Source organism: Acinonyx jubatus, chromosome E1 (genome assembly GCF_027475565.1).
Source record: "Acinonyx jubatus isolate Ajub_Pintada_27869175 chromosome E1, VMU_Ajub_asm_v1.0, whole genome shotgun sequence".
Taxonomy (NCBI): domain Eukaryota; kingdom Metazoa; phylum Chordata; class Mammalia; order Carnivora; family Felidae; genus Acinonyx; species Acinonyx jubatus.
Genome location: NC_069397.1, coordinates 17,316,791 through 17,328,993, shown reverse-complemented (window position 1 = coordinate 17,328,993; position 12,203 = coordinate 17,316,791). Strand labels below are relative to the sequence as shown.

General features: G+C 55.0%; 1 protein-coding gene across 4 annotated transcripts in view; it reads right to left on the bottom strand.

The window, feature by feature from the left end:
• Positions 1-5,130, bottom strand: part of SEZ6 (seizure related 6 homolog) — a 45,827-nt gene extending 40,697 nt beyond the window's left edge. For 3 of the 4 annotated variants that reach the window (XM_027034535.2, XM_027034532.2, XM_027034533.2), the window contains exon 1: positions 4,893-5,129. In XM_027034535.2, coding sequence (XP_026890336.1) covers positions 4,893-4,947 — 55 coding nt within the window. In that variant the 5' untranslated portion in view covers positions 4,948-5,129. Of the gene's footprint in view, positions 1-4,892 lie in introns of all 4 variants that reach the window. The other variant, XM_027034534.2, reaches the window with a different exon arrangement.
• Between the last annotated feature and the right edge of the window lie 7,073 nt (positions 5,131-12,203).

Below are 12,203 nucleotides of genomic sequence, written 5' to 3'. Positions count from 1 at the left end.
CTCCCTGTCTACTGTGCAACTCTCATGAATTTATTCAACATGTATTTCATGTCTGTCATGTGCTAGGCACTGTGCCACCGGGGACACAAGCAGCGGTGGCATGAAGGGGTGGCTGGAGAGAGGCTTTAGCCCGCTCAGAATGGCCGTCAGCATCCCACCCCCAAGCCACCTCAGGCTGACGACGTGACAGCATAATTTGTGGAAGGAAAAAACTCAGTAAAGGCTATAATTTACAGTTGGGGTAATTGGCCAACTGTTAGGAAAAGGAAAAAATCCTAACATACAATCTATGTAAAAATAGTGTGCTTGCTACGCAAAGCAGTCTCAGCTGCCAAGCACCCACCTCTCCTTTCTGACCCTAAGTTTCTTCCAAATAGGAATTCTGGAATTGCCCCAAGATAGTGGGGCTGAGCAAAACAGACTCGGTTGCTTCCTTTCTGAGTTCGGTCTTGCTCCCGGAGAGAGACATCAAGCAGCCAGGCACTCGTGACCCAACAAGATGGGTACCTTGGTGGGGGAAACCAGGGGATGGTGGGAGGCCAAAAGAGTCCCCAGGCCCAGGCTGGAGTTCAGGTGAGGCTTCAAGTCCCGATGAATTGTATGAGGTGCTAACTAAGGCAAGACCCAAAGCATGAGATGGAGTGAGTCAGAGTGGCCCAGGAGGAGAAAAGAATTTCAGGCAGAAGGAATGGGAAGAGCCCAGCAGCTGTTGAGAACATGGATAGTTTGGGGGAATTGATTGGTCTGGCTGGGTGAGTGGACTTCCTGGACCTGGTGCTTCCTGCTGGAATGAGTCTGGAAGGGGCCTTGAAGACCTCCTAGCGCCTTTCCCCTACCTCCCTGAGAGCCGACCATGGCTAGCAGCATTGTCTCTCCCTACTCCCCAGGCTCTTAGTTATAGATCTTGGCTCTTTCTCCCTGAGAGCAGGCCAGTAGGCTGGGGACCCAGAAATCTCCATGACTTGGCAAGCCCTTGGAGGCCCGGATATGCTCCCAGGCTTTGCAACCATCAGTTTGGTGCAACTTTACATTGAATGCTCCAGAGAGTGGAGACTCAGAGGCATGCCTGAGGCCACACAGGGGGCCTGGGCTCTTAACCCTCGGGGCTGAGAGGTTCCTTCACTAAAGTAACCCCTACCTACAGGCCCTTTTTCACATCTTCTTTCTTGTTTGGGGGGGGCGGGTACCCGGCTCTGACACTTCTGCCCAGGCGGGGGCGCAACATCCCCGAGCTGAGACCAGCCAGCAACCGGGGCCAGAATGGGCTAGGAGGGATGGGGACAAGGAGGGTGGGGGCAGGCTGGAGGGCTTGGACACTGTGTCTGGGTAGAGGGAGGGACTAATGAAGAAGACTTTCTGAATTCCTCCCACCATTCAGGCAGCCAGGGTGGGAGGGGTGCAAAAGCTCTAATTAAGCCCAGTTTCTAATTAAGCCCTGCCCCTGTGTCGCCTCACTCCCCATTATTGTCCCCAAGGCATTTTAAGCTGCCACCCTGCTGAGGAGGCTGGGACCGCCGCCAAGCCTGCCAAGCCTGATGAGCTTAGACCCATGAGGGGCAAGAAGCCAACCCAGACTTCCCCTCAGGTCCATGGCAATCTCCGGGTCCTCTAGTCTCCTCGGAAGCCTAGGGGAGCCTCTTGTCTACCATTCTACCTCTGGGGCTCTGAGTGAAATCTAGACTGCCTCCCATGGGGCCTTATCCCCAGCAGCCACTTCCTGACCCCGAAGTGCCAGGCTTGGGGGGCAGGGAGCAGGGCCTGGCTTGGGCATCGCTGCAGCCCCCAGACTCTGGAAGGTACAGTTAGAATCCTGCGCCTACCACAGAGTCTGCAGGAAGCAGCAATTACCATTTTAGGTTAAGGCAGCCCTGTTTGTTAACCCTTTCAAGACTGGGGCTCCTGGAGGCCAAGCCCTCCTCCTTCCCTGCTTCCTCCTCCAAACCTTGCCTCCCAGACACCATCCCCTAGTTCTTGGCAGAGAGAGAATCGGTCCCCTCCCTCTTCCTACCACACACTCCCATCAGAGTTTAGAGACGGGAAGCATTGGGTCCAAGGTCACACAGCCAGGGAGGCAGCCTCTGTCCCTGGAGACCCAACCCTACCCCCAGTCTGTGCCATTTCCACCTTTGCGATCTCCCCAGGCCACATTCACACACGTAGAGTTTAATTAACTTTATTGATATTCAGAAATTAGGAGAATGACTAAAGGTAATTGCTCATTAAAAATCATTAAACTGACACAGCAGGCCCAGGCACAAGCCATCCCTCCCGAACTGCCTTCCTTCCCCACGGTATCGGGATCGCTGGGGCACCCACCTTTGGTCAGGAAGATCACAGTGGCCCACAGCGCCCCTCAAGCCAGAGGCCACTCTCGCTGTACCTGCCCCCAACCCCGCAGCTGTGGGGGTTGGGGGGATAGGGGTTGAGCCAGGCCCATCAAGATCTCACCCTTCCCTGCACCCCACTTCCTCAGCCTCTGACCTCCAGGGCCTTTGGCTGCTCCTGGGCTGTTCCCAGCTGCATCTCTCAGGGCCTGACTAGAGCTGTGTCCCTCAACCTCTGTGTGAGCAACGCCCTGGGGGGGTCAGTCTCCAGGCCACAAGGTTTGGTGCTGCCGCCACCTGCTGCCACCTGGCTTGCGAAGTCTCACAGCCCAAGGCCTTTACTGCTCCAGGTCTGCCTTCTTATGGCTAGAGCCCCCCCCCCCATCCCCCCAGGAACTCTGAGATGGCCAAATACACTGCTTCTCAATGAGACAACTCAGTGCCCAACAACCAGAACCTCGAAGCCCCATTGAGATGGAGGGACACGACAGGGCTTGCCCTGTTTCGGGTCCTCTTTCCTCAGGCCTGGCCCTGCAGGGCTGTTCCCCCTCCTTCCTGGGAGAGCGAAAATAAAGTCTTCCCCAGCAGGTGACTCTTACCCGACATACTCCTTGGGCAGATGGCCCCACGGGCATTGGAGAGGTCCAGGTGGGTCAGGAAGGGACCCTGGCCAGGGGCACACAGACTTGCGGCCACAGAGTGGACAGATTCCTCCCAACACTTGCACCCATACCCTCAGTGGGATCCCCCAACTCTCAGCCACACCAGCCATCCTCCTGGAGACCCGCAGTCTCACTCCAGCCCTGCAGGGAGCTCTCTGGCAGAGGCAGCATCACGCACTAGCGGCCTCACACACTCCTCACACCCACTCACTGCTGAACCCTCACCCAACATCCAGACCTCCTGAGGTGCAGACATTCATGGACCCGCCATTCCAGACACCCCGGGCCCTGATTCACACCTTCACACTCAGACCCACACACCCACACACCAGGCTTCAGACAAAGGCACTAAGCCCCAGGGGAGATGTCCAGAGCAGATGCGTCCAGACCCCAACCAAGACAGGTTCTCAACTCCCAGGACATCCTCGGATGGCCGGGCCAGGATGCAGGCTTCTCCCCTCCTCTCACTGCCCCTGGCAGGGTGGGGTTTTCAGGACTCCCTCCTCCTCCCCCCGCCCCCCCCCACCCCAACATAAACACTAGGTTCTTAGTTCCCGGCGCCAAGGGAGGGCCAGGCATGGGCAGCCAGGGGGCGGGGCAAGGACGCCAGACCCCGTGTGACCCAAGCCAGAGTCTCAGAGAGCAGCTTCCGCGTCGCTGGGGACGCAGAGAGCAGAAAACTGGCGTCCAGGGGCCCAGCCTGGTCCCGGCTCGGCTGCCCTGACCTCCGACGTGGTCTGGAAAGAGGCAACGAGGTTAAAACCTGCCACCTTCTCCCCACTCCATACCAGAGGCTACGAACCATATACTTTGAGGGACGGTGGGTCCCAACTCCAAGCAAGGTCCTGGCGACCCCACCAGCCAACCGGCTGCAGTGGAAGAAAGACCTGGACGTCGGTAGCTTTGATGAATGTTTAAGCCGGGTGGCAGGTCTCCTCGGGACTTGAAAACCTTCCTTCCCCTAGGCACAGAGCCCTCATCCTCTCCCCAACACTCCCTTGCTGCTCACTCCACGGCCAACCTTCCCACCCGGGACCAATGAAGTTGGGGACCGGACTGCGAGCGGAGGAGGACCGGGGGCAGCAGGGTGGGGTGCCGGTCCTCCCGCAACGAGTCTGCGGCCATGGGGGGGCGGGGGCTAAGCAGGACCGCAGGCCTGGGAGGAAGACCTCTGGGAGTGTGCAAGGGGAGAGTGCAAGAAAGGACTTCGAGGAGGGCAGAGTCTCTAGCCCGGGACCTCAGCTGCTGCAGCCCAGGTCAGAGCGAGTAGCCGAATATGGGGCCCCGGACCCCCCGAGTTTCTCCCTGGAATTGTACTCTACATTCCGACTCCAGCGCGGCAGCGCCAAGGTGGAGGGAGGTGAACGACGTCCCAACCCAGGGTCCGGCCGCCATCCAGCTCCGTCCCTCCGCAGAGGACGTAAGGTGCCCCGGAACGGGCAGCAAAGTCGAGCGAAGTTTGGCGGGCAGCAGGGAAGGCGGGACCGCGGGCGGCCGGCAGGACCAACGGGACTCACCGCCCCTTGCCCTCTCCCCCTTCCTGCACGCGCCCCGGCGCTGCTAGACGCCTGGAGAGCGGCGAGGTAGCGGGCGGGTGAGCGCGTGAGTGTGTGCGGGAAGGGGGTGGCGTGATGAATTGCAGCAGAGAAATCCCATTAGATCCGGGGAGATGATTAAAGGCGAGGTCTTGGCCGGGCGCGAATGGCGGGAGCCGCGGCAGCTTCCCGCCGGTGGAGCCCGTGCCCCGCCCGGCTCGGCCGGCGCGGGGGCCAGCGCAGCCGGCGGAGCGCGGTGCTCGCGCTGGGCAGCCAGATGCGCGGAGCTGGGCGGCGGTACGGTCCTCTCTTCCCACCCTCGGGAACCCGCCCCCGCCCCTGTCCTGCCACCGGACGCCGGGGTCCCTTACCGTGAGCCAGGAGCGCCAGCAGCGAGGGAAGGAGCAGCAGGGCTACTGAGGGCATGGTGCTGGTTGCGGCCGCGCCCCGGGTCGGAGCTACGGTGGGGAAGCTGGGGGCTCGGCGGGGCGTAGGCGCGGGGGACAGAGCGGGGTCTTGCCGGGTAGAAGGAGCGGGGCCGCCGCCGCCGCCGCCGCCGCCGCCGCCAGCGCCTGACAGAATCAGCACCACGGCCAGCGCCTGGCGTCGGCGCCGGGGATCGCCGCGCGGGGCTGGGGGCGGGGGCGCGGGAGGAGCGGTTTACCGTAAAGTCTCAAGCAAAGGCGCAGAGGACCCGGCGACGGGAGCACAGGCTCCCGCGCCGCCGCCAGCTCTGGGGAAGAACTACCCTGCTAATGTGGGCACACGGCCCCCTCCCTTCCGCGCTGCCCACGCCCAGACAAGCCTGCCACCCTCTCCCCTATTAGCAGCCTGCCAAGGAGGTGGGGTTCCCACCTGATTCTCTATGAGAGAGCAACCCCCTCTCCACCTCACTCCACCCCATCCTGGTACCTGAGGGCGCCAAGGGTGACCTAGGAAGACATCCTCCAGTGAGGCAGCTGGTGAGACCCGTGTGCTCTTGTAGCAGCTCCGTCTTGGGCTGATAATGAAGATGGCTTTTGAGCGTACAAAGGACAATAAATTATTACTTTGCACTCAATAAATGCCAGGGCTCCAGGCAGCTGCATCAGCAGCAAACTGTGCTCACAGAAAAGCTTAATTATCCTGATATTATAGTTAAAAGCCAGTGGTACTCGCGTCCTGGGAAGACATTTTTCACTTGGCAGGAGGCAACTTGGGCCAACCTGTGGGCAGCTGAAGGTAGTATCCTGGGTCCCCTTGCAGCGCGGGGTCTCCAGGACCCTGCCTTGGCCACTTCCCACCTACCCCACCATCCACAGGACCAGAGAAATCAAAGTGATGGCCAGTGAGCAGACCCTTCATGCCTGTCCCCACCCAGGTTCCTGGAATTGGTGGAGAAAATAGGACAGGCATAGGGGGTGGGGGCGTTTCCATAGGGCTATTTTAGACAGAGACTTGAAGGAGGCTCAGGGGAGTAGCCAGGAAGGTTGTACCATTCAAGGACATGGAAAAATAAACTTCCATGGCTCTGCTTGGGCTGAGGAGCTCCAATGAGTCATAGGGCAGCAAAAAGGGCAGTCATAGCTGTGTCATCCCTAAGACTGATGTTTAGGCCTATGGGTTTCTGGCTCCATGGATAGCTTCACTTGAAGAGCCTCAATGGACACAATGGGACATGACCCAGTGACTGATGATATTCCTTGTAGAGGAAGAGGGGGGCTGAACTCCCTGTGACCCCCCAGGGAGAAGGAGAGCTTTTGGATTAGTTCTCTTCACATGAACTTGGATTTTCCCCAAAGCTTTCACCAGTGCCCTTCCTGACTTTGTCCTAGAAGCAGGCAGCAAGCCTTCTACCGTTAGTCTCATTCCTCAGAGAGTCTTTTGATCCTTACTACCTCCATAGTCTTCCAGCTCAGCTCATCAGATTCTCTCCAGATCCTCTTCCTGTGGGCTCCGGGGAGTTGCGTTGAGCCATCGTAAAGAATCCCAGGCAGCAGGCAGACGGTGTGTGGAATTATCTGAGGGAGTCACTGGGAGAGGACTGCTGGATCGTCCTTTCAAAAAGCTGAGAAAAAAGAGGGCAGTAGCAGAAGATTGGCAGAAGGGAGGAGTTGACAAAAGGATCAGAGGTAAGTAGAGGAAGCCAGGAAAGGGGAGAGAAAAGGGGTTGTCAGCAGAGGAGGGAGGTGGAAGGTTCTGTGGCCACAGGAAGTTTGGGGATATACTGGCAAATGGCATGAGAGCCCTCCTTTTCTCTTTAAAGGTATTCCTGACCTCCTCCTTGATTTCTGGGCCTCTCTGGACTTAGCAGCTTGGGAAAAGGAGGGTGAATCCCAGGGATGAACCTTGTATGACAGATGATTCATGGGGTTTTGGAAACTGGTGGTAGGCTTACCTCCTGGCAGCTGGGCTGGGCACTACTCAGAAGAAGGAGGGTAAGTGGAGCCACCCAGGAACTTGCTGTGTCTCCTTCCCTATTTCCTAAACTAAGGTAGGCATTCAGGAGGGGGTCCAATGAACACTACAAGTCCCAGAATGCAGCACTCTGCCCTGAGCTCAGAGGATGGGTATGTACTGCATGATGGGAAGAATAATGCTCCAGGGTTGTCTCTCCCTCCTAAAGATGGTCAACGTGGCCTCTGTGCAATGGGTTCCCAGTTAGGTTGAGGTGGAGGCTGGGCCAGACTGGGAAGCAGTGGAGTTTTTATCGAGCATCCTGTCTATGCCCTCCAAGGGACTCATTTTGCCCAGAGCTCAGCATCACCCACAAATTGAGGACCATAAGATGCCCTAAGGGATATTCTGCAGTTCTATGCTGCAGGCTTATAGTGTACTTAAGTCATACACACGTTTGAAAGTGGCAGCCTGGAGACTTGCAGGGCTCCCTTCACTTGTCTCATTTCTCTCACTCTCTGTGCCCTCCACCTGGCCCTTTGCACTCAGATGACCCTAGTCTATGTAATCGCTTAATTGTCTGTTTTCCCCATTAGTTGTCAGCTCTTTGAAGGCACAGAACATATCTGTCTCCTCCATTCTCAACCAAGCTCAGCTCCTAGAACACAGTAGTTGCTTAATCGATGTTTGTGAATAAATGATGCTGCAGGGGTGGGGGTCGGGGGGGAGTGTCTAAAGGCCAAGGCAGGTCATTGGTGCCAAATGAGCTGTGAGATGGTGAAGAAGGGGACAAGTGCTCCTTTTGGGGGAGGGGAGGTCATGGCAAGCTTCAGGCAGTGGGCAGGTGGACTGAAAACAGTCTTTTTAAAAAATTTTTTAATGTTTATTTATTATGATTATTTTTTAATATGAAATTTCGAATTGGTTTTCATACAACACCCAGTGCTCATCCCAAGTGCCCTTCTCAATGCCCATCACCCACTTTCCCCTCCCTCCCACCCCCCATCAACCCTCAGTTTATTCTCAGTTTTTAAGAGTCTCTTATGGTTTGCTTCCCTCCCTCTCTTTTTTCCCCCCTCCCCCTCTCCCATGGTCTTCTGCTCAGGATCCACATAAGAGTGAAAACATATGGTATCTGTCTTTCTCTGCTTGACTTATTTCACTTAGCATCACACTCTCCAGTTCCATCCACGTTGCTACAAAAGGCCATGTTTCATTCTTTCTCATTGCCAAGTAGTATTCCATTGTGTATATAAACCAAATTTCTTTATCCATTCCTCGGTTGATGGTGAAAACAAGTCTTAAATAAGTTTTAGGTTTCAGTCAGTGGAGAGGAAGAGGGAGGACAGCCAAAGTTGAGGGAGTGGCTTAGGTAGAGGCATTGTGGTAGAAAATGCAAGATAGTTTGGGGTCAGTGAGAAGACTGGTTCTGGGGGAGCAGTACGTCCTTGCAGAGGTGTGAGAGGAAGGGTGGGAGCAGGCCTGAGGCCAGGCTTTGTGGTCACCTGAGCTGCAGGACATCCTTGGTGGCTATACTGAAGGGTTTACCCCATCACAAAGGTATCTGCACCCGAACAAGGGAGTCTAGAATTATTAAGGTGGGTTTAGCAAGTGGTAGTAACTGAGAGGGGCTCGCTGCTGATTCAGAAGGCTGGAGGGTGGGGTCTGAGTTACAATGGCTATGTTATGACTGAGGACCAGAGAGAGGGAAGAGGGGCTCTCTAATCCCAAGGACCTTTGCAGCCTCTGCCCAGACAGTGCCAGACATCCAGCCCACATCCCAGGAGAAGCCAGCTTCACTTCCCCACTTCCACACAGCCCATCAATTTGCAGGATCACAGGCACACTGGTGACTTATTCTGAAGTCTCTCCCTTCAAATGGATGACACTTGCTTTCTGAGTGAGAGGAGAAGAAAATTAGTCTCCTCCAAGATAGCTTTCAAGGCTACATTGTGGGATACCATGCTCTGGCCAGGCTTCAAGGAGTATCCAAAGTCAATTCTTTGAATTTAGGGGTAGAAGGAGAATCCTACCCTGGTAAATGGGGAGTCCTGGTTCCTGGGCATTTCCTCCCGCTCCAGGAGCAGGACCACACCAGCTGGTAGCAAGAGCCCAGGGTGGATGGAGACAGCAGCATAAAGTGGTTTGATGCGAGCTGCTTTCCATCTCTAAACCAAGGCCTCCAGCCTGCCCACCCCCAGCCAAGGCCTTTGATCCTCCACAGCTCCATAAATGTTTAATGCCACTGGCTGGGCAGAAATGAGGCAGGTGCTGGGACAGAGAGACTGGGAATAGGACTTAAAATCCACAATGTTGGCTAGGTTATTTTCACGGAGGAGCCCTGCGATGGGTGGGAGGAAGCCCTCCCCCTCTGTGTGACAGGAGAAGTCCCAAGGTTCAAGTTTGTGGCACTAATAAAGGAAACTCTTTGAAAACCCACCAAGGGGCTGAAAATAAAATGAATAATCAATTGCAAAAGCCCAATCCCGAGTTTGATTGAAGGAGAAAGATGGAAAGTTAAATGACAATCAAATGCAAATACAGCTCAACAAACACCACGGCAATTACCAGGCGCAGGAACCACATGGTGCTTGCAGGCAGCAGGGGTTGGCAATTTGGAAGCCTGGGCCTGTGCAGAGGTGATGGGCGTGGGGCCATTTTAATGGACAATTAAATAGATGCAAAAAACCCCTGCATCTATTTTGCATATACTGCTAATGAGTGGGGATCCAGAATCCTGGCATCCAGAGGGAGGTTATGCCAAGTTCCGGAGCTGCCTCTGCACCATTTCAGAACAGAAGAGGCCCGGAGTGCTTGGGAGGTGAGACCAGGGTAGGCACAAGGATCAGAGGACCTTGAGAGGGTCACTCAAGTCTCACTGGAAACTCCACACCAGCTGCTGCTGACCGAATGAGGGTTGAAGTTGAAGGGAGCCCGTGGGGTCTTGCAGGAAAGGGCTCAAGGTGTTGGCCCTCCAACAGCCCAAAGGCCCGGTGAGAGCAGCCTTCTCCTCTAGATTTGCATAATGTTTTGCATCTCATTTGAATGCTATTAATTTGGTGTCAGGCGAGGTTGGCACGGTGTAGAAAAGAGAACATCTGGCCTTTTCCCTCCCCTCTGTACCCTGAGGCTCACCCTGAGCCTAGCCCTCCCTAACTTGGGGAGAATGAGGCCTCCACTTGCACCACCCACCACAACGTTCCTTGGCACTTTGGAGAGTCCCTTGGTGAAGCCAGCTCCCAAAGGCCAAGGCTGCCTGGGCAGTGTGGCCACCTGCAGAGTTATACTGAAGGAAGAAGAAAGGGTCCCTCGAGGTCACTCTCACCAGACCCAGAGTTACCAGGGGAGGGTGCTGGCAGTCTTCTCCCCGAGCAATCAAGATGGTTTGGCTTGGAAAGGGTCCAAAGATAATAACTCGGAGAGGGAGGGAACAAAGACAGGTGATAATCCCAGAGAAATATAGAGGGCTCTAGAAATAAAATTCCCTGAACTCAATATTTCTAGTGCTTGAACTTACATAAAATACATCTGTCCAGAGACATTGGGTTAATGGTGGTGTGGCTCTGGGACTGGGGGCCTGGTACCAGGATGACGTCCATGTGATGAGGGAGTGGGTCACCAGTAAGGTGAGCCCCTGAGAAAGGGGGAGAAAGCCTTTTGTGTATCCTGAGGCTGCCCCTGGCAGCTGGGCCTCAGAAAGCTACAGTGAGCTGGAGGATGGGGGTGGGAAGAGCAAAGCTTCCCAGGCATCCCCAAAGGGGTCTTGGTTCTTTCCTCTATGGAACCAGTTAGGATGCCCAAGTGACTTCTTGCCTGGGTGGTCTACCCTGGAACCTTGGTCAGTAGATGTGAGAGTATTTATACCTAGGACAAGCAAGGAGGAGGTGCCACTGACCAGAAGGTGGTCCTCCTTCTGTCAGGGAGAGCCCCTCTCCCCTACGGAACCCTGGCCAACTCCATCCACTTCTGAGAACTAGGGCAGGATGAGGGTGGGGGAAACATGAACAAGTATCCCAGCCAGACTGACCTCACACCCGTGTCCCAAACAGCACTCACTCTGGGTCAAGCCATGGCTGGGGGCAAAAGAATACTCCATACCCTTTTCATGACTGAGACAAGACTGGGGGGTTGCTTTGAATAATGTGAGATGATAATTGAGTTTTCCCTTTGAGCAAACCCAGGCATGAAGCTTTGGAATTAGATTGCCCACGTAGGGGCACCTGGCTGGCTCGGGTGGTAGGGCATGTGACTCTTGATCTCGGAGTGATAAGCTCAAGCCCCACGTTGAGTGTAGAGATGACTGAAAAATAAAATCTTAAAAATAAATAAAGAAGGACTGTCACATGCATTTAAAGCAGATTCATGAAACATTAGTATATTCTCAGTTGGCCCCTGAATCCGATGGGCTATTCCTGACCTCTAAGAATAAGAATACTAGCACCATTTATTATTTACTATCACTGGGCATGGAGTTGGGGTAGGTCCTATGAGGCAGGTACGTTATTGTCCCCATTGTACAGATGAGGACACTGAGGCCCTAAGAGGTTTAGTGATTTGCAGGTAGTTCATGGTGAAACCAAGATATACTAACAAGGCAGAGCAGAAAGGCACAGGTGCTGGTGGGCCTTTGCAGGGGCAGGTGTGGGAGGGATCTCAGGCTCCCTGAATCTGTGGGCTCTGTCCTGGGTTCACCTGCAGGGGGCCTGTACCTAGATTCTCTCCCCTGATGCAGTCCAGAGAGAGTAGGCTGCTTGGAATAGGCGAGGGCAGGGCTGGTCACTTATTAACTTATTCATTAGACAAATATTTATTAAGTATCCACTGTCCTAAGTGCTGGGGACACAAAGGTGAGTGAAAACAGTCACTGGCCCTGCGGGCTCGGAGCTCACAGTTTAGAATGAGAGACCTTACGCAGAACCACCTGACTAAATATAAACTGTGACATATCAGGTGCTCAGGGGAGGTTCACGGGGCTATGGAGGCCTACACTGGGGGTTGACCCAGTCAGGGAAGAGCACCTTGAGGAGGTGGTGATTGAGTGGAAAGCCACGGGATGAGTGGGTGTTACTTGAAGAGGCAAAGGAAGTACATTCCATGCAGAGGGAACAGCATGTGCAAAGTCCTGGAGTTGGCAGGACTAAGAGATGATTACTGTGGCTGGATCACAGAGAAGTATGTGATGGGATGCAGCTAGAGAAGCAGGCACGGGTGTAGGGCTCCAAAGCTCCAAAGCTCAGGGCTCCCAACCTGCCCGTGTGTCCATCCATTCATCTGTCTGTGTATTCCCTCATCCTACCCAGCCACCT